The sequence below is a fragment of the Oncorhynchus keta genome, chromosome 18 (genome assembly GCF_023373465.1).
Source record: "Oncorhynchus keta strain PuntledgeMale-10-30-2019 chromosome 18, Oket_V2, whole genome shotgun sequence".
Classification (NCBI taxonomy): Eukaryota; Metazoa; Chordata; class Actinopteri; order Salmoniformes; family Salmonidae; genus Oncorhynchus; species Oncorhynchus keta.
The window spans coordinates 18,680,873-18,702,679 of record NC_068438.1 but is presented as its reverse complement, the minus strand read 5'-3'; the positions used below and the strand labels follow the sequence as shown (position 1 = coordinate 18,702,679).

At 46.3% G+C, this 21,807-nt stretch overlaps 1 protein-coding gene and 2 long non-coding RNA genes across 9 annotated transcripts in view; all 3 read left to right on the top strand.

Annotated features, from left to right (window-relative positions):
* The window catches only part of LOC118396856 (BCAS3 microtubule associated cell migration factor), a 367,384-nt gene that overhangs the window by 213,482 nt on the left and 132,095 nt on the right, over positions 1 to 21,807 (top strand). The window contains exon 25 of one of the 6 annotated variants that reach the window (XM_052467525.1): positions 8,923 to 11,365. The exons of the other annotated variants lie outside the window; for them this stretch is intronic. Within the exon in view, the coding sequence (XP_052323485.1) occupies positions 8,923 to 8,933 (11 nt within the window). The 3' untranslated portion in view covers positions 8,934 to 11,365. Of the gene's footprint in view, positions 1 to 8,922; positions 11,366 to 21,807 lie in introns of those variants that run through there. 6 annotated transcript variants of the gene reach the window in all.
* LOC127908672 (uncharacterized) lies at positions 11,456 to 12,529 on the top strand. The gene is made up of 2 exons (XR_008067938.1): positions 11,456 to 11,575; positions 11,986 to 12,529. It is a non-coding gene; the product is annotated as an uncharacterized LOC127908672 (long non-coding RNA).
* On the top strand, positions 14,766 to 16,350 carry LOC127908671 (uncharacterized). 2 transcript variants are annotated; one of them, XR_008067937.1, is made up of 4 exons: positions 14,766 to 15,419; positions 15,544 to 15,915; positions 15,978 to 16,039; positions 16,164 to 16,350. It is a non-coding gene; the product is annotated as an uncharacterized LOC127908671 (long non-coding RNA). The 2 variants fall into 2 exon arrangements; XR_008067936.1 differs by lacking the exon at positions 15,978 to 16,039 and having other exon boundaries at positions 14,771 to 15,419.

Below are 21,807 nucleotides of genomic sequence, written 5' to 3'. Positions count from 1 at the left end.
TCATGTGTAATATTGTGTGTGTTGCTGTTTCAGTATACTACCTACACACAGTATTTTCCTTTCCAAAGCAAAGCGATCATATTCGTAAATGGAAGGCGAGCCTCCATCTTTCTCCGTTTAGCATAATTAATACCCTGGATTTCCAACTCGCCTTTTGTTAACCTCAGTAATGACAAACTGAAATGCTTTGGAGACTCTGAAGAATAACACACATGGAACAACAACAAAAAGGAGTCGACTACAAAAAGCCACAATTAGCTCATTACATTTGCTGGAAGTTTTGTAACCACATGAAATGAGAGGGAGAAGTACTTTTTCCCCTCTCTCTCTCTTTGTCTCTCTGTCTCTTTATTTCTCTATCCCTCCCTTTCTCTCTGTCTCTCTGTTTGTCTGTCTCTGTGTTCTGTTTCTTGGTGAAGGGTTCAGCGGAAGGGTTCATCTCGTAAAGACTACATCGTGAGCATTTTTATTATCGAATATCTCCCCCATAATTGAAATGGTGTGGCCTGGGTTTGTCATTTGGCAGGCGGAAGAGAGTCTTTGGAGTGTGTGTGTGTGTGTGTGTGTGTGTGTGTGTGTGTGTGTGTGTGTGTGTGTGTGTGTGTGTGTGTGTGTGTGTGTGTGTGTGTGTGTGTGTGTGTGTGTGTGTGTGTGTGTGTGTGTGTGTGTGTGTGTGTGTGGTCACCTCCTGTCCGTTTTCTGTTGCCGCTTTGGTCTTGCACTGTAAAAACACAAACATAAGAAGTGCCTTTTCACACACACACACACACACACACACACAGAGAGAGAGAGCAATCAACTTGAAGGTTTGTGTATGAGCGAGCGAAAGGTTTGTGTATGTGTGTTCAGGGCAATGTGAAAGTTTACCTCGGCAGGCCAAGCTTTTTGGACAGACTTTTAGTTTAGCAGGGTAAATCTTCATCATAGTGAAGCAGATGATGGAATCAATCCAGAACAGAGGTTGCGTCCCAAATGGCACCCTGTTCACTACGAAGTTAACTTCTTTTGACTAGGGCTCTGGTGAAAAGTAGTGCACTATGTAAGAAGATCCTCAAATCCTGTTGGTCTCTTGGTAACCTGAGTGTTGTTGAGCGGGGGACAAGGGAGTAATCACTTCTCAAAATGTAAGTCCACAAATGACCCGTCGCCATGCCGACGTCTAAAGACGGCAGGCGAGGCCGAGATGGAGTGGCGGGATGGGGGATGCAGAACGGTAGAGCCCTCTGTTTCCGTTCCTCATCACTCTGCTACTCTAGTCGTGGTTGTTTCATTTAACATGGAGTTATGAAGTGTTAGGGAACCCTTTTAGTTTTCACGTCCCTAGGCAGCAGTTGTAGAGGAAGCATGTACTGTAGGAAAGTGTAAAGCGAAGGGCAATGTTATTTCTCCCTCACCTTCTCTCTCACCCTCTCTCTCTTTCTTGCTCTCTCTCTCTCTCTCCCTCTTTCTCGTTCTTTGTCTCCCTCCTTTTCAAATCATTTATCCTGGTAATGGCCTTTTTGCATGAACTGTGCCCAAACCTAATCAAAAGCTGAATGTGATAAATGGTGCCTGCTGAAGTCGTGTGTGTGTGTGTGTGTGTGTGTGTGTGTGTGTGTGTGTGTGTGTGTGTGTGTGTGTGTGTGTGTGTGTGTGTGTGTGTGTGTGTGTGTGTGTGTGTGTGTGTGTGTGTGTGTGTGTGTGTGCTCGCGCGCACACTGAGCTGTGCAGGCCAGTGAAAGCCCTAGAGGCGGTGGAGGCTGATTGGAGGGCACGTGTGATGTGGCTGGGAGATCAAAAACATACACTTGATGAATGTGAGGCTGGCAGGAGGAGGGGGAGAGAAAAAGGGAGGGAGGGATGGATGGAGGAGGGGGGTGCCCTCTGTTCTCTGCTGCTGATCAAGGTCGTTCTTGGTTCATTAAATTCTGCCAAGAGGCTCACCCGCATAAGCAACTAAGAAATGTACACACACACACACACCCACTTGCATGAACCATCTCTACTCTTTACTGTTCCTTGTTGGAGTGAATGCAGCTTATTCAAAAGCAAGACACACATTCCCCTCACTCCTTTCACTTCACACATGACGCGGCCCAACTCTTCACCCATCTGTCCGGCTGTGTGTTTAGGGCTGGCTGTCATGCAAGGCTAACATGGCACCGAGCAGTGGGGCGAGCTCAGCATCTGGCCTTGGCCGAGGGAGCTCGGCTGGAGCAAGACTCTTACTACACGGTATAATAGTAGTGTAAGCTGGCTGTATTAGAGATACTTTTAGTCATGTAGTGTATGTGAATACCTGCTCGTTGAACATCTCATTCCAAAATCATTGTCATTTGCTACTGTAGCAGCCTCCACTCTTCTGGGAAGGCAGTTCCACTAGATGTTGGAACATTGCTGCGGGGATTTGCTTCCATTCAGCCACAAGAGCATTAGTGAGGTCAGGCACTGATGTTGGGCGATTAGGCCTGAATCACAGTGGGCGTTCCAATTCATCCCAAAGGTGTTCAATGGGGTTGACGTCAAGGCTCTGTGCAGGCCACACCGATTTCTTCCACACCGATCTCGACAAACCATTTCTGTATGGACCTCACTTTATGCACGGGGGCATTGTCATGCTGAAACAGGGCCTTCCCAAAAATGTTGTCACGAAATTGGAAGCACAGAATCGTCTAGAATGTCATTGTATGCTGTAGCATTAAGATTTCCCTTCACTGGAACTAAGGGGCATAGCCCGAACCATGGAAAACAGCACCAGACCATTATTCCTCCTCCACCAAACTTTACAGTTGGCACTATGCATTGGGGCAGATTGCGTTCACCTGGCATCTGCCAAACCCAGATTTGTCCGTCGGACTGTCAGATGGTGAAGCGTGATGCATCACTCCAGAGAACGCATTTCCACTGCTCTAGAGTCCAATGGTGGCAAGCTTTACACCACTCCAGCTGACACTTGGCATTGTGCATGGTGATCTTAGGCTTGTGTGCGGCTTGCTCGACCATGGAAACCCATGAAGTTCCCGACTAACAATTATTGTGCTGACGTTGCTTCCATAGGGAGTTTGGAACCCGGTAGTGAGTGTTGCAACCGAGGACAGACGATTTTTACACGCTATGTGCTTCATTACTCAGCGGTCCAATTCTGTGAGCTTGTGTGGCCTACCACTTCACGGCCAAGCCGTTGTTGCTACATTCTACTGGCAGTGTTTGTGTATGGAGATTGCATGGCTGTGTGCTCGATTCTATACACCTGTCAGGAACAGGTGTAGCTGAAATAGCCAAATCCGCTCATTTGAAGGGGTGTCCACATACTTTTGTATATATAGTTATGATAGAGAGAGAACCGATATGGCTAGAAAACATGTGCTTCTACACTTGCTGTTTGGGGTTTTAGGCTGGGTTTCAGTACAGCACTTTGATATATCAGCTGATGTAAGAAGGACTATATAAATACATTTGATTTGATTTGAAAACATTGTACAAGAGGCACAGTAAAGATACAATTAAAAGAGTTTGAGTATTTAACTCACATCACAGTTCCAGACACTATTGCTGCTGAAGAGCTCAGACACACAGAGAGCTCAGACACACACACACAGAGGGCGCAGACACACACACACACACTCAGAAGTAGTGTACTATGTAGGGAACTGGTGCCATTTGAGATGCAGATAAAACGGACTCTGTTTAAGTCACTGAATGTTATTCAAGGCTCTTAGTATGTTATGTGTTAATGGTATTCTACTGTTCACCAGACCTGGAGCAGTAACGTCCACTGGGCCTGACGTTCTGGAGGTGACATGAGCATATTGACACTAATGGTTCTTACAGCTCTGCTGGGCTGGTTGCCTCCCTCCTCTATCCTCCATAAACATGAGCCTAGTGAGCGTCGGTAATGTAGTGTCCACCGCACCACTGTACTGTGCTAATATAGTCAGTCACTTCCATTAGGATGGGCTCTCTATCGTATCCCTCTCATCTCCTCTTGTGGTCCGCTCATGATTCTATTAGAGAGCACCAGGTTCTGTCCTTTCTATCTGGAGCACTGTGTGTTGTTGTTGTCTGTGTGCCCTGTACCCGTTATGAATAGAAATGCCCCGCTCTTGAACAAATCTGTTTCAACAAACTAGCAGAAATTGTTCTGCCGCAATCAGCTTTTGCATTCTGAAAAGATGGTTGAGAAGCCATCATACTTTTGTTTTTAGAGACCGACATAGACACAGACATAGACACAGACAGAGACACAGACAGAGACACAGACAGAGACACAGACAGAGACACAGACAGAGACACAGACAGACAGAGACACAGACAGACAGAGACACAGACAGACAGAGACACAGACAGAGACACAGAGACACAGACAGAGACACAGACAGACAGAGACACAGACAGAGACACAGACAAAGACATAGACACAGACAGACAGAGACACAGACAGAGACACAGACAGAGACACAGACAGACAGAGACACAGACAGAGACACAGACATAGACAGAGACACAGACAGACAGAGACACAGACAGACAGAGACACAGACAGAGAAACAGACAGAGAGACACACAGACAGAGACACAGGCAGAGACACAGACAGAGACACAGGCAGACAGAGACACAGGCAGACAGAGACACAGACAGACAGAGACACAGACAGACAGAGACACAGACAGAGACCGGCAGACAGAGACCGGCAGGCAGAGACCGGCAGGCAGAGACACAGACAGAGACCGGCAGGCAGAGACCGGCAGGCAGAGACCGGCAGGCAGAGACCGGCAGGCAGAGACCGGCAGGCAGAGACACAGACAGAGACCGGCAGGCAGAGACCTGCAGGCAGAGACCTGCAGGCAGAGACCGGCAGGCAGAGACCGGCAGGCAGAGACCGGCAGGCAGAGACCGGCAGGCAGAGACACAGACAGAGACCGGCAGGCAGAGACCGGCAGGCAGAGACCGGCAGGCAGAGACACAGACAGACAGAGACCGGCAGACAGAGACCGGCAGGCAGAGACCGGCAGACAGAGACCGGCAGGCAGAGACCGGCAGGCAGAGACCGGCAGGCAGAGACACAGGCAGAGACCGGCAGGCAGAGACCGGCAGGCAGAGACCGGCAGGCAGAGACCGGCAGGCAGAGACACAGACAGACAGAGACCGGCAGGCAGAGACCGGCAGGCAGAGACCGGCAGGCAGAGACCGGCAGGCAGAGACCGGCAGGCAGAGACACAGACAGAGACCGGCAGGCAGAAACCGGCAGGCAGAGACCGGCAGGCAGAGACACAGACAGAGACACAGACAGACAGAGACCGGCAGACAGAGACCGGCAGACAGACAGACAGAGAGAGACAGACAGACAGACAGAGAGAGACCGGCAGACAGATAGACAGAGAGTTACCGGCAGACAGACAGAGACAGAGACACAGGCAGAGACAGGCAGAGACAGACAGAGACAGAGACACAGGCAGAGACAGACAGAGACACAGACAGACAGACACAGACAGACAGACAGACAGACAGACAGACAGACAGACAGACAGACAGACAGACAGACAGACAGACATATTTAGCATTTTTATTGTGGGGTGGGTGGGTGGTGGGTGATGCTGTTTGTCACCTCCTTAAACACAAGTGGTGTGATGGTCCTGGTCTAGGGATTGGTTGTGGTTGTTTTGTTGAAGTACAGCTCCCTGGTTTCTCTCTCTGTTTGTCTTTGTAGAACGGAGCAGACTGACCAGTTGTCTGGTCTTCATGTCAGTAGAAACTCTGCAGTCTCTATGGAGGCCACATATTATACTATACTTAATATACTTTGTTGTGCTTCTACAATTCTCCATCACTTTCATAATGATTTGAGGCATTTCTCCTAGCCTAGTCCAATGTTTTTGGGTTCAAAAATGTGCTTAGTGTCGCTACAGGACTGGGCCCCACACATAACTAACACGCGCACACACACACTTTTAATTTAGTTTCCTGCGGTTACCCAAGCTCAACTCTCCCTTTTCCTGTGACATGCCGGTGCATGTTAAACACGGGTTATTTATAATCTGGGCTTTCTCTCTCACACACACACGTCCTCTTCCCCTCTTAATTGTCAGTGCACATTGCTGCCGACCCTCTTCCTGTGTATCCCCCCTCTCTTCCTCAGTGGCACGTAATGGGGCTCACCCCAGACATACACACACTGGACTGCTGTGTGACTGTCAGCTGGTAGTATGAGAAAGACAGAGAGAGAGAGAGAGCAGAAGCAACCAATGAACTTTAAGCTAACAAAAGCAAAGCACTCAGTGAAGCACTGCTCTTTGTGTAGCTGATGATGTGAGAGAGTCTTAGCAAGATTGTGATCATTTCCATTTCAATTCCAATCAATTCAGAAAGTTAACCAAATTCCATTTCTAATTCCACATTTAAAATATTCCTATTTGGAAAAAATTGAAGAGAATTGGAATTTCAATGTACGTCCTAAATTGACTGGGATTTAAATGGAACTAATCCCAACCCTGACTCCGTGTTGATGTGTGTGTCTGTGTTTTGGTATGACCATTCATGTGTGTGTTTAAAGATCAGCCAGACATGCTATACCCACCACATCTCTTTCTCACACTCAGGCGGTGCATGTGGGGGGTGGGTTGGCTTGCCAGTTTGGGAGCATGATTAGTGAGCAGACAGACGGAGAGACAGACTCATCTGAGGAGGGGAGAGATGGAAGTAGACAGACGGAGAGACAGACTCATCTGAGGAGGGGAGAGATGGAAGTAGACAGACGGAGAGACAGACTCATCTGAGGAGGGGAGAGATGGAAGTAGACAGATGGAGAGACAGACTCATCTGAGGAGGGGAGAGATGGAAGTAGACAGATGGAGAGACAGACTCATCTGAGGAGGGGAGAGATGGAAGTAGACAGACGGAGAGACAGACTCATCTGAGGAGGGGAGGGATGGAAGTAGACAGATGGAGAGACAGACTCATCTGAGGAGGGGAGAGATGGAAGTAGACAGACGGAGAGACAGACTCATCTGAGGAGGGGAGAGATGGAAGTAGACAGATGGAGAGACAGACTCATCTGAGGAGGGGAGAGATGGAAGTAGACAGATGGAGAGACAGACTCATCTGAGGAGGGGAGAGATGGAAGTAGACAGATGGAGAGACAGACTCATCTGAGGAGGGGAGAGATGGAAGTAGACAGACGGAGAGACAGACTCATCTGAGGAGGGGAGAGATGGAAGTAGACAGATGGAGAGACAGACTCATCTGAGGAGGGGAGAGATGGAAGTAGACAGATGGAGAGACAGACTCCTCTGAGGAGGGGAGAGATGGAAGTAGACAGATGGAGAGACAGACTCCTCTGAGGAGGGGAGAGATGGAAGTAGACAGATGGAGAGACAGACTCATCTGAGGAGGGGAGAGATGGAAGTAGACAGATGGAGAGACAGACTCATCTGAGGAGGGGAGGGATGGAAGTAGACAGATGGAGAGACAGACTCCTCTGAGGAGGGGAGAGATGGAAGTAGACAGACGGAGAGACAGACTCATCTGAGGAGGGGAGAGATGGGAGCAGTAGTTCACGTAGGGGTCAGAGCTGCTGCTCCCTCATTTCATTTTAATTGAGTTAAGATGGGCAAATAAGAGCTCTGCTGCACACTGCACTCATTATCCATACAGGCCTGTACACACACACACACACACACACACACACACACACACACACACACACACACACACACACACACACACACACACACACACACACACACACACACACACAGAAGGCATGTACACACTCAGCAGGCACGCAAACACACACACAGGACCTGCTCACAATTAGACCACTAACAGACAGGCAGCACACAGACCACTACTTGCAACACACACACACACACACACAGCAGGCACACACACACACACAGGACCTGCTCACAATTAGACCACCAACAGACAGGCAGCACAGACCACTACTTGCAACACACACACACACACTTGTGTATTACTCAGCGACACAACCAGTCACACATGAGCGTGTTTCCACTCCAACACATGAAAACTGTACTAAAGGTTCGCATTTGATTCCCAATTCGCATTTGAGTTTCCAGTCGTCACTGCTATGACATTATATAATTAAGCAATAAGGCCAGAGGGGGTGTAGTATATGGCCAATATACCACGGCTAAGGGCTTTTCTTAAGCACGATGCAAAGTGGAGTGCCTGGATTCAGCCCATAGCCATGGTATATTGGCCATATATCACAAACCCCTGAGGTGCCTTATTGCTATTATAAACTGCTTACCAACGTAATTAGAGCAGTAAAACTAAATGTTTTGTCATACCCGTGGTATACCATGGCTGTCAACCAATCGGCATTCAGGGCTCTAACCAAGTTGGTTTGTGCATAAGGACAGCCTTTAGCCGTGGTATATTGGTCATATACCACACCCCCTCGGGTCTTATTGCTTAAATACAACAGTTACCCTGATGCCAGTCAGAGCCTGTGTATTTGTGCGTCCTAAAACTGTGTATTTGTGTGTCCTTTGTGTGTGTAGTTTGAGTCTATTGTACAGTTTCTATTATTCCTGGTTCTGAGCTGAAGCTGAGCTGGTACAGGTTGCTGTCCTGTCTCCTTGGTGCCTTGCCTCTCTTATTCAGAAGGCACCATCGCCAGCATAATGGGAAATTTAGAAGAACTGAAAGAAATCACTTTTCTTTTTCACTTGTCTTGGAAACAGTAAAAGGTTTTCCGGCCTTGGATACACTAAAGAGGTGTGTCCAGACTCTATCTACGAGGCTTCTGATAGGCAGCATGTGTCCATCACTCAGTATGACACCGCCCCCTGACAAAACAATAGCTCAGTAAAATGATGGTATGGATTTGCATGCTGCTTTAAAAAAAAAACAAAGGAGAAGAAATTTAAAACACAACTGTTTTTTGTTTTTTTTTGTGTGTGTTTTGTTTTCTGCAGGTATATCCTAAAGGAGGTCCGCTCTGCCCGTATTTATATTTATTTGTCATTTTGATTTATTTTGCTCTCCTTTTATATTCTAAAGCATGCATGTCCATTTCACCATCTCCGACCCTCCACTTCCTTTATTGATTTGCCATCACTGTGAGAGAGTGAAGAGGAAAGGCGAGAGGAGAGATGGAGGAGAGGACCACGGGCCAGCGCTGGGTGGTTGCATAGAGTACAGAGTACATACGTCTGTCTGTCTGTCTGTCTGTCTGTCTGTCTGTCTGTCTGTCTGTCTGTCTGTCTGTCTGTCTGTCTGTCTGTCTGTCTGTCTGTCTGTCTGTCTGTCTGTCTGTCTGTCTGTCTGTCTGTCTGTCTGTCTGTCTGTCTGTCTGTCTGTCTGTCTGTCTGTCTGTCTGTCTGTCTGTCTGTCTGTCTGTCTGTCTGTCTGTCTGGGTCTGTCTGTCTGGGTCTGTCTGTCTGTGCCAGCCAGCCAGCCAGTCATGAGGGTAGGACCACTAGAAGAGACCCTTTACCCCACTGTAAAAAATGCACACCGGTTGCAGGAGTCCAAAGTTGTGTTCAGGAGCCTATAGCCACAGTCGTCTCCATGTCAGCTCAGAGATTGACCCCAACATGGCCATCAGGTCAGTACAGTGTCAGGGTACTACCAGCCTGCAGCTGTATACTGTGAGAGTGAAAGTGGCCCCAGCTGCCTCTCTCGTTGTGTTCTGGAGGTGTTGTATTGCTAGATATGGGTAGGCACAGTGAACACTGAACAGCATTTGCCGTTAGGGGCTCTGGGAACAAGGCACATAATATAGTATGGCTTATGAGCAGAACATGTGTTTTTCTTTTCTTTTCTTTTTGACAAAGGCGGTGCACATGAAGGTCAGGACTATGTGGAGATGACCTCCTATGTATGAGAGTAGCGCTCTGCTCCCTCTGTCAAAATATGCCCCCGTTCCCTCTCCAACACTACACTGAGTGTACAAAACATTAGGAACACCTTCATAATATTGAGTTGCAGCCCCTTTTGCCCTCAGAACAGCCTCAATTCATCAGGGCATGGACTTTGCAAGGTGACGAAAGCTTTCCACAGGGATGCCTGCCCATGTTCACGCCAATGCTTCCCACAGTTGTGCAAAGTTGGCTGGATGTCCTTTGGGTGGTAGTAGACAATTCTTGATACACACGGGAAACTGTTGTGTGTGGAAAAACCCAGCAACGTTGCAGTTCTTGACACACTCAAACCAGTGCGTCTGGCACCTACTACCATAAAGGCACTTCAATCTTTTGCCTTGCCCATTCACCCTCTGAATGGCACACATACACAATCCATGTCTCAATTGCCTCAAGGCTTAAAGATCCTTCTTTAACCCGTCTCCTCCCCTTCATCTACACTGATTGAAGAGGATTTAACAAGTGACATCAAAAAGGGATCATAGCTTTCACCTGGTCACCTGGTCAGTCTATGTCATGGAAAGATCAGGTGTTCCTAATGTTCTGTACTCTCAGTGGACAGTCAGATGTTTTCCTCCATCTGTCCTGTTGTTAATGTCTTTATGGTAGAGATATATGCTAGCTAAGCCCCTCTCACACCCCTACCAAGAGCGCTTCTGTTTTGACTGTCGCTGACAACGTTCAAATCTATTCAGGATATTCTTCTGTAGCCGTGATATTTGTAACGTCTGTTTCCATGCTGTCCTGTGCTGTATGCACGGTAATGTTAAAATTGCTGTACACTAACATTGTTGCATTGTTTACATTACGTGATGACATTATAACACGATATTGACATTGATGGATTGTATGATATATGGACATTGTCAGTGTTGATCTGATGTTGTGTGCCTGTAGAGACATTAAAGCAGAAGGAGAAGTCTGTGTTTGTCACTTTTGTGGCGCACACGCGTAGATGAATGTGTGTGTGTGCGCATGTGTGTGCGTGTGTGTGCGCATGTGTGTGCATGCAGTCAGTGATGGGAAAAGTAGCCAATTGTCATACCTGAGTAAAATGTAAGATACTTTCATTGAAAATGACTCAAGTAAAAGTATAATTTACCCAGTAAAATAAAAGTCAAAGTCAAAAAATATTTGGTTTTAAATATACTTAAGTATCAAAAGTAAAAGTATAAATTATTTCTAATTCTTTATATTAAGCAAATGTATGGATAGCCAGGTGCACACTCCAACACTCAGACATCATTTACAGATAGCCAGGTGCACACTCCAACACTCAGACATCATTTACAGATAGCCAGGTGTACACTCCAACACTCAGACATCATTTACAGATAGCCAGGTGTACACTCCAACACTCAGACATCATTTACAGATAGTCAGGGGCACACTCCAACACTCAGACATCATTTACAGATAGCCAGGGGCACACTCCAACACTCAGACATAATTTACAGATAGTCAGGGGCACACTCCAACACTCAGACATCATTTACAGATAGCCAGGTGCACACTCCAACACTCAGACATCATTTACAGATAGCCAGGTGTACACTCCAACACTTCATTTACAGATAGTCAGGGGCACACTCCAACACTCAGACATCATTTACAGATAGTCAGGGGCACACTCCAACACTCAGACATCATTTACAGATAGTCAGGGGCACACTCCAACACTCAGACATCATTTACAGATAGCCAGGTGCACACTCCAACACTCAGACATCATTTACAGATAGTCAGGGGCACACTCCAACACTCAGACATCATTTACAGATAGCCAGGGGCACACTCCAACACTCAGACATCATTTACAGATAGTCAGGGGCACACTCCAACACTCAGACATCATTTACAGATAGCCAGGGGCACACTCCAACACTCAGTCATCATTTACAGATAGTCAGGGGCACACTCCAACACTCAGACATCATTTACAGATAGCCAGGGGCACACTCCAACACTCAGACATCATTTACAGATAGTCAGGGGTACACTCCAACACTCAGTCATCATTTACAGATAGCCAAGGGTACACTACAACACTCAGACATCATTTACAGATAGTCAGGGGCACACTCCAACACTCAGACATCATTTACAGATAGTCAGGGGCACACTCCAACACTCAGACATCATTTACAGATAGCCAGGGGTACACTACAACACTCAGACATCATTTACAAACAAAGCATTTGTGTTTAGTGAGTCCTCCAGATCAGAGGCAGTTGGGATGACCCAGGATGTTCTCTTGATAAGTGTGTGAATTTGATAATTTTCTTGTCCTGCTAAGCATTGAAAATGTAACAAGTACTTTTGGGTGTCAGGGAAGATGTATGGAGTAAAAAAGTACATTATTTTCTTCAGGACTGTAGTGAAGTAAAAGTAGAAGATGTCAAATATGAATAGTAAAGTACATGTACCCCCAAAAATGACTTAAGTAGTACTTTCAAGTATTTTTTCTTAAGTACTTTATACCACTGCGTGCAGGATGTGTGTATTGTGGATGAGAGGGAGACATCCTTGCATGATGTAGCCCCCTGGCTGTGTGTGTGTGTGTGTGTGTGTGTGTGTGTGTGTGTGTGTGTGTGTGTGTGTGTGTGTGTGTGTGTGTGTGTGTGTGTGTGTGTGTGTGTGTGTGTGTGTGTGTGTGTGTGTGTGTGTGTGTGTGTGTGTGTGTGTGTGTGTGTGTGTGTGAGACCATGTGTGTATAATGAACACAACAAGGAGAGCCAGGAGCAGAGTGTGTGCATGTGTGTGTTGAATTATTTATACTGAGGAAGGAAGGGGAGGTGGCAGGGCTTTGTTTAAACTATAATTCTCTCTGGACTCACAGGTCCTAACCTACGGTTAGTACTGTACACCCTGTTGTAGGCTCTTACCGCTACACAGCCAGCCTATGTAGACATTATAGTCCATCAGTGTGTTGTTTACATATTGGACTTTCATGTACATCTCTGTTGTGTGTGATACAGATAGACACACCATCTGTATCGCCACACTACAACTTATTACAGCATTCTACTAATAAACTATTGCCCTAACAAATGAATAAAGCTGTTTCATGTTTGCGTGAAAACCACCTGAGTAAGTGAACACAGCTAAGTCTGAGTGTGAACCGAGCATCCTGACCTGGATACTGAATGTCTCCAACCTCCAACCCAAATGAGCAGCATGTGATTCTGTTGTGCCCAGTGAGTCCCCAGTCCATTGGTCGTCCTCTCTGTCTGTCTCTCCGTCTGTCCACACACAGACCACGTCCCGTGCACACTTCCACTCCACATAGCCCCATCTCTCGTAACACACACATTATACACACTTGCACCCCTCTCACTCCACTCACCCTCACACCTGCCCTGGGGGTATCTGCCAATACCATAACATCCCGAACATTGATCCTTGAATGCAACTCATTGATCTTCAAAGTGTTTTTTGCAACACCTCTGAATGTTTGATCCTCCTGAACACACCCCAGGTCAACAACTGGCAACCGCAGTAGTAGTTTCATCTCCTCCACAGTGTCTGACTAGAAGTCTCTCTCCTGTTCACTGTTAGTTCTACTGTGTGTTCTCTTTGGCTCTCCAGCCGGCCCAATTTCAGCCATTTATCCTCTACTTTGTAATCAGCACCACAATTATAACGCAGAAATACGCAGTGATTGCCGTTCCGTGTGTATTTTGGAAGGTTCCGGTAAGCCAAAAACAATAGTAGTCCAAACAGAACGACCGTTGGGTGGACTTAAAGTATCCGTGGCCGCCCGCAAGGAGGTTGTAGCTGCTTTGAAGAGTCTGGTCCCAAATTACAGCCCTGCCATAATGAAGTATTACTGTGCAATTACCAGACAGAGCATGGAAACTGTGTTTCTCTCTCTGTCGGACACAGGGGTGAAACGGGAGGCAACGGGAGGTTGGGAGAGGGAAAGTGTCGACAGCACCAAGAGGGTGTATGTAGCTATGCTTCGTACCCTTCTCTATGGATATACACCTTGCATGTGCCTACTACAATCTGATGGTAAAGAAGGTGTGTGAATGAGGGTCCACCAGCCAGCTGTGAAAAAGTCTGTGCAAAAAAACACACTGTGAAAGAACAGGCTTGTTTGGCTGTGGGCTGCGTCGCCCTCACCTGAGGAGTCTCTGGCCTTGTGAATAATCCAACAGACAGGCCCTCATACATAATGCAGCAGCACACACATGCTGCCCCCCTCCATCCCTCCCTGCACACTGTGTGCTGGCACCACCACCCACCTCCACCTCCGCGCTAACAAGGCCTGATCCATTTTTCATCAACACCCGGTGCTTGGCCAGCCCCTTTACACATGCAGGGGGACTGGTATTTCAGGAATGCAGGTTGTCTGGGGGTTTAAAAGTTTCACTAAGAAGGCAGCCAAGGTGTGTCTTACGCCTCCTCTTCTCCTCTCTTCCTGTCTCTCTTTGTTGTTATGTTTGGCTAGCTACCGTGCTAACAGCCCTTAAAGCTGTTGATGTAGGTCAGTGGTTCCCAAGCTTCTTATAGTCCCGTACCCCTTCAAACATTCAACCTCCAGCTGCGTACCCCCTCTAGCACCAGGGTCAGTGCACTCTCAAATGTTGTTTTTTGCCATCATTGTAAGCCTGCCACACTCACACTATACGATATATTTATTAAACATAAGAATGTGTGTGAGTTTTTGTCACAACCCGGCTCGTGGGAAGTGACAAAGAGCTCTTATGGGCACAAATAATAATATAATAACCATCAATAATTTTACTCTTTATTTAGCCATCTTGCATAAAACACTTTATTTGTTAATCGAAAATTGTGAATAACTCACCACAGGTTAATGAGAAGGGTGTGCTTGAAAGATGCAGGTAACTCTGCAATATTGGGTTGTATTGGAGAGAGTCTAAGTCTTAAATCATTTTCCGCACACATTTAGTTTTCATGCTAGTGAGAGCCGAGAATCCACTCTTACATAGGTACGTGGTTGCAAAGGGCATCAGTGTCTTAACAGCGAGATTTGCCAAGGCTGGATACTCTGAGCGAAATCTGGCAGTGGCTTCTGATTTAAATTCAATTTTCACAGAACAGCTTGTTGCAATTTCGATGAGACTGTCTTGTTCAGATATCGGTAAGTGGGACTGGAGGCAGGGCATGAAAGGGATAACGAATCCAGTTGTTTGTGTCATCCATTTTGGGAAAGTACTTGCGTAATTGCACACCCAACTCACTCAGGTGCTTCACTATATCACATTTGGCATTGTCTGTAACCTTGAGTTCATTTTCACACAAAAAATCATACAATTATGGAAAGACCTGTGTGTTGTCCTTGTTAATGCAGACAAAGAAGATCACCAACTTCTTAATCATAGCCTCAATTTTGTCCCGCACATTGAATATAGTTGCGGAGAATCCCTGTAATCCTAGATTCAGATCATTCAGGCGAGAAAAAAACATCACCCAGGGCAGTCGTGTGAGAAACTCATCATCATGCCAGCGGTCAGACAGGTGAAAAACATCACCCAGGGCAGTCGTGTGAGAAACTCATCATCATGCCAGCGGTCAGACAGGTGAAAAACATCACCCAGGGCAGTCGTGTGGGAAACTCATCATCATGCCAGCGGTCAGACAGGTGAAAAACATCACCCAGGGCAGTCGTGTGGGAAACTCATCATCATGCCAGCGGTCAGACAGGTGAAAAACATCACCCAGGGCAGTCGTGTGAGAAACTCATCATCATGCCAGCGGTCAGACAGGTGAAAAACATCACCCAGGGCAGTCGTGTGAGAAACTCATCATCATGCCAGCGGTCAGACAGGTGAAAAACATCACCCAGGGCAGTCGTGTGAGAAACTCATCATCATGCCAGCGGTCAGACAGGTGAAAAACATCACCCAGGGCAGTCGTGTGAGAAACTCATCATCATGCCAGCGGTCAGACAGGTGAAAAACATCACCCAGGGCAGTCGTGTGAGAAACTCATCATCATGCCAGCGGTCAGACAGGTGAAAAACATCACCCAGGGCAGTCGTGTGAGAAACTCATCATCATGCCAGCGGTCAGACAGGTGAAAAACATCACCCAGGGCAGTCGTGTGGGAAACTCATCATCATGCCAGCGGTCAGACAGGTGAAAAACATCACCCAGGGCAGTCGTGTGAGAAACTCATCATCATGCCAGCGGTCAGACAGGTGAAAAACATCACCCAGGGCAGTCGTGTGGGAAACTCATCATCATGCCAGCGGTCAGACAGGTGAAAAACATCACCCAGGGCAGTCGTGTGGGAAACTCATCATCATGCCAGCGGTCAGACAGGTGAAAAACATCACCCAGGGCAGTCGTGTGAGAAACTCATCATCATGCCAGCGGTCAGACAGGTGAAAATGATGGTCAGTAAGGAAAACTTTAAGCTTGTCTCTCAATTTAAAAAAATAATGTGTCAATACTTTGCCCCTTGATAACCAGCACACTTGTAAAAGCGTTACATGGTTTCTGCTCATATCACTGCATAGTGCACAAAATACATGCGATTCCAGGGGCCTTGCTTTAACCATTTTCACTGTAGTGTCCAAAACGTCTTTTAAGCTGTCAGGCATTCCTTTCACCTCTCGGAGAATGCTGCAGTGTACCCAAGTGGAGTTGGGAGTAACTGCTTGCACGCACGTTACCACTCCACTATGTCTACCTGTCATGGCTTTTGCGCCATCAGTACAGATACCAACACATCTTGACCACCAAAGTCCATTTCATGTCACAAAGCTGTACAGTACTTTAAAAATATCCTCTCCTGTTGTCCTGGTTTCCAGTGATTTAGTGATTTGCAGAAGAGGATGTCTTCCTTAATTGACGCCCCCATAAACGTAACAGACATACCAGGAGCTGTGCCAGGCCCGCCATGTGATCATGCATAGAATTCACTGGCTTGTAAACGAAGCAGTAATTGTTTAAAAACATCTCCTAGGGCCTCCCGGGTGGTGCAGTGGTCTAGGGCACTGCGTCGCAGCGCTAGCTGTGCCACCACAGACTCTGAGTTCGTGCCCAGGCTCTGTCGCAGCCGGCCGCGACCGGGAGGTCCGTGGGGCGACGCACAATTGGCACAATTAGTGTCATCCGGGTTAGGGAGGGTTTGGCCGGTAGGGATATCCTTGTCTCATCGCGCACCAGCGACTCCTGTGGCGGGCCGGGCGCAGTGCGCGCTAACCAAGGTTGCCAGGTGCACGGTGTTTCCTCCGACACATTGGTGCGGCTGGATTCCGGGTTGGAGGCGCGCTGTGTTAAGAAGCAGGTTGGGTTGTGTTTCGGAGGACGCATGGCTTTCAACCTTCGTCTCCCCCGAGCCCGTAAGGGAGTTGTAGCAATGAGACAAGATAGTAATTACTAAGTAATACCACGAAACTGGGGAGAAAAGGGGGTAAAATATTAAAAAATAAAAATAAAAAAAAACATCTGCCATTTCACTGATGCGTCGTGAAACTGTTGTTTGATGAAGTCATTGTCTGTATAGTTTTTTGGGCCTTTTCCCCCAGCACTGTCCCAGCCATATCCACGGTAGCAGGAAGAATTAAGTCCTCCACAATAGTATTGGGCTTGTCTGTCCTAGCCACTCGGTAGCTCACCATATAAGACGCTTCTAGCCCCTTCTTATTAATGGTATCTGTTGCTTTTATACGTCTTACTTTATACATGTCTTACTACTTACTAATAGTCGTCTTAATTCTCGCTCCAAAAAACTCCCGTGGCTTATTTTTCAAGTTGGCATGTTTTGTTTCCAAGTGTCTGTGCAAGAGGGGGTACGCAGCTGGAGGTTGAATGTTTAAAGGGGTACGGGACTATAAAACATTTGGGAACCACTGCACTAAAGTAATACTGCGAAAAATGAAATTAACTTCCTGTCCTGAATACAAAGTATTATGTTTGCGGCAAACACATCACTGAGTACCAGTACCATATTGTCAAGCATGGTGGTGGCTGCATCATGTTATGGGTTTTCTTGTCATCGACAAGGACTAGAGAGTTATTTAGGATAAAAAGTAACGTAATAGAGCTACGCACAGGCAAAATCGGGGGGTTGAGGGTTGAATACTTATCTAATCAAGATATATTAGTGTTCATATACAGTACCAGTCAAAAGTTTGGACACATATTCATTCCAGGTTTATCTTTATTTTTACAAGTTTCTGCGTTGTAGAATAATAGCGAAGACATCAAAACTTTGAAATAACACATATGAGATCATGTAGTAACCAAACAAGTGTTAAACAAATCAAAATATATTTTATATTTGAGATTATTCAAAGTAGCCACCCTTTGCCTTGATGACAGCTTTGCACACTTTTGGCACTCTCCTAACCAGCTTCATGAGGTAGTCACCTGGAATGCATTTCAATTGGTCTAATGAATCCAAATTTGAGATTTTTGGTTCCAACCGCCGCGTCTTTGTGAGACGCAGAGTTGGTGAGCAGATGATCTCAGCATGTGTGGTTCCCACTGCGAAGCATGGAGGAGGAGGTGTGATGGGGTGGTTTGCTGGTAACACTGTCAGTGATTTATTTAGAATTCAAGGCACACTTGACCAGCATGGCAACCACAGCATTCTACAGCGAAATGCCATTCCGTCTGGTTTGCACTTAGTGGGACTATCATTTTTTTTTCAACAGGACAATGACCCAACACACCTCCAGGCTGTGTGAGGGCTGTTTCACCAAGAAGGAGAGTGTTGGAGTGCTGCATCAGATGACCTGGCCTCCACAATCACCCGACAACCCAATTGAGATGGTTTGGGATGAGTTGGACCGTAGAGTGAAGGAATAGCAGACAACAAGTGCTCAGCATATGTGGGAACTCCTTCAAGACTGTTGGAAAAGCATTCCAGGTGAAGCTGGTTGAGAAAATGCAACAGGTGGCTACTTTGAAGAATCTGAAAGACTTTTTTGGTTACTACATGATTCCGTATGTATTATTTCATAGTTTTGATATCTTCACTATTATTATACAATGTAGAAAATAGTCAAAATAAAGAAAAACTCTTGAATGAGTAAGTGTACCCAAACCTTTGACTGGTACGGTGCATATAGGTGGGGCTAAAGTGGCTAGGCAACTGGATAGATAATAAAAAATGTAGTAGCAGCAGTATGTGATGAATCAAAAGAGTTGGTGCGTAGAGGGTCAATACAGATAGTTTGGGTAGCTATTTGGTTAACTATCGTAGTCTTATGGCTTGAGGGGAGAACAGTGTCCTGTTGATTACAGACTTGGTGCATTGGTATTGCTTGTGGTGCGGTAGCAGAGAGAACAGTCTGTGGCTTCGGTGACTGGAGTCTTTGTCAATTGTTAGGGCCTTCCACTGACACCGCCTGGTATAGAGATCCTGGATGGCAGGGAGCTCGGCCCATTCATTTACTCAGACCTGTAGTGCTTGCTAGTGTATTAATAGCTCCAAGTCTTTGACACAGAGCTGTTGGCCAGTGTGCTGACTGTCATAGCTGTTTTGCTAGCGTGCTAACAGCGGTGGGGTCAGGACCCTCAGCGAGCCACGGGCCGGTGCCCTAAATGAGAACCATGCCCCATTCAGGGACGCGAGTCGGAGAGAGCAGGGTCAGCAGCTGGTGGAGGATATGGCAATCATTTATAAAAATATGCTTTCTCAAGCCCACGAAAACAAAAAAGGGCCCAAACCCAACAGCTGGGAAGGGTTGGAAGTAGCCCCAAGGCTGGCAAGTACCCCTCCAGATGGGGAGGTTAGGCCGGGGCTAGCCAGGCTGCTCCACTTAAACTTCCGATTCCCATTAAGGGAGCCCAAGATTGCAGGGGAAGGGGAGAGGAAGAAAAGCAAGGAGCATGACTGCTCTGTTTTTCACCCCGCTTAATCAAATAAAGCAGGAAGCTTCCGAGACAGAAGACTTGTGTTTATTGATATTTACGAATACACTCCTCCCCCTCCAACCTAACTTTTTTTTTTCAAAATGTGTATTTTCTCTCTCAGATATTCTCTGGAATTGTAAGCCTTTTTTTATGCTTGTCGTATATATGTCCACTGATGAAGCTGAGAATATCCTAATACATCACTTTTGGTCATGTTTTTCTTCTCTGTAAGTGTTCCATTGTTGTAAATTGAGCCACAGGGAAATTTAGAAAGAGCCCCACATCCGCTGTACTGAGAGTGATTTGCAAACGCAGGTCAATTTGTTCTAATACGGGTTGTTGTATGAAATGGCCACATGGAACAGGCTTTAAATAAGAATTGATGACCCTCTTTCCCCTCGCACTGATCAAACACACACACACATACGGTGAATTTAGGAAAGTTTTCAGACCCCTTTACTTTTTTCACATTTTGTTACGTTACAGCCTTATTCTAAAATGTATTAAATTATTTTTTCCCCTCATCAGTCTACACACAATACCCTGTAATAAATAAGCAAAATGTTTTTTATTAAAAATAAAAACTGAAATATCACATTTACATAAGTATTCAGACCCTGTACTAAGTACTTTGTTGAAGCACCTTTGGCAGTAATTACAGCCTCGAGTCTTCTTGGGTATGACGCTACAAGCTTGACCCACCTGTATTTGGAGTTTCTTCCATTCTTTTCTGCAGATCCTCTCGAGCTCTGTCAGGTTGGATGGGGTGTGTCGCTGGACAGCTACTTTCACGTCTCTCAAGAGATGTTCGGGCTCTGGCTGGGCTACTCAAGGACATTCAGAGACTTGACCCGAAGCCATTCCTGTGTTGTCTTGGCTGTGTGCTTAGGGTTGTTGTCCTGTTGGAAGGTGAACTGTCACCCCAGTCTGAGGTCCTGAGCACTCTGGAGCAGGTTTTCATCAAGGATTTCGCTGTACTTTGCTCTGTTCATCTTTCCCTCGATACGGACTAGTCTCCAGTCCCTGCTGCTGAAAAACATCAACCCAGCATGATGCTGCCACCACCATGCTTCACCGTAGGGATGGTGCCAGGTTTCCTCCAGATGTGATGCTTGGCATTCAGGCCAAATTTAATTTAATTTTACCTTTATTTAACCAGGCAAGTCAGTTAAGAACACATTCTTATTTTCAATGACGGCCTGGGAACAGTGGGTTAACTGCCTGTTCAGGGGCAGAACGACAGATTTGTACCTTGTCAGCTCGGGGGTTTGAACTCGCAACCTTCTGGTTACTAGTCCAACGCTCTAACCACTAGGCTACGCTGCCGCCAAAGAGTTCAATGTTGGTTTCATCAGACCAGAGAATCTTGCTTTTCGTGGTCTGAGAGTCTTTAAGGTGCCTTTCGACAAACTCCAAGCGGGCTGTCATGTGCCTTTTACTGAGAAGTGGCTTCCGTCTGGCCACTCCACTACAAAGGCTTGATTGGTGGAATGCTGCAGAGATGGTTGTCCTTCTGGATGGTTCTCCCATCTCCATGGAGGAACTCTGGAGCTCTGTCAGAGTGACCATCAGGTTTATTTTTTTTGGGGGGGGGTATATCAGCTTTAATATTGCAGATAGATTGGTTGCATCAATGTAAATGTCTGCATCATTTCCAATCCCCCATTAAAATAAGTGTGTCTGTATGTAATATATATATATATATATATGTATGTATGTTTTATATATACATGTGTGTATATATGTGTGTGTGTGTGTTTGTATATATATGTGTTTGTATTTACAGTGGGGCAAAAAAAGTATTTAGTCAGCCACCTATTGTGCAAGTTCTCCCACTTAAAAAGATGAGAGGCCTGTAATTTTCATCATAGGTAAATTCAACTATGACAGACAAAATGAGAAAAAAAATCAGGAAAATAGGAGTGTTAATGAATTTATTTGCAAATTATGGTGGAAAATAAGTATTTGGTCATCTACAAACAAGCAAGATTTCTGGCTCTCACAGACCTCTTTAAGAGGCTCCTCTGTCCTCCATTCGTTACCTGTATTAATGGCACCTGTTTGAACTTGTTATCAGTATAAAAGACACCTGTCCACA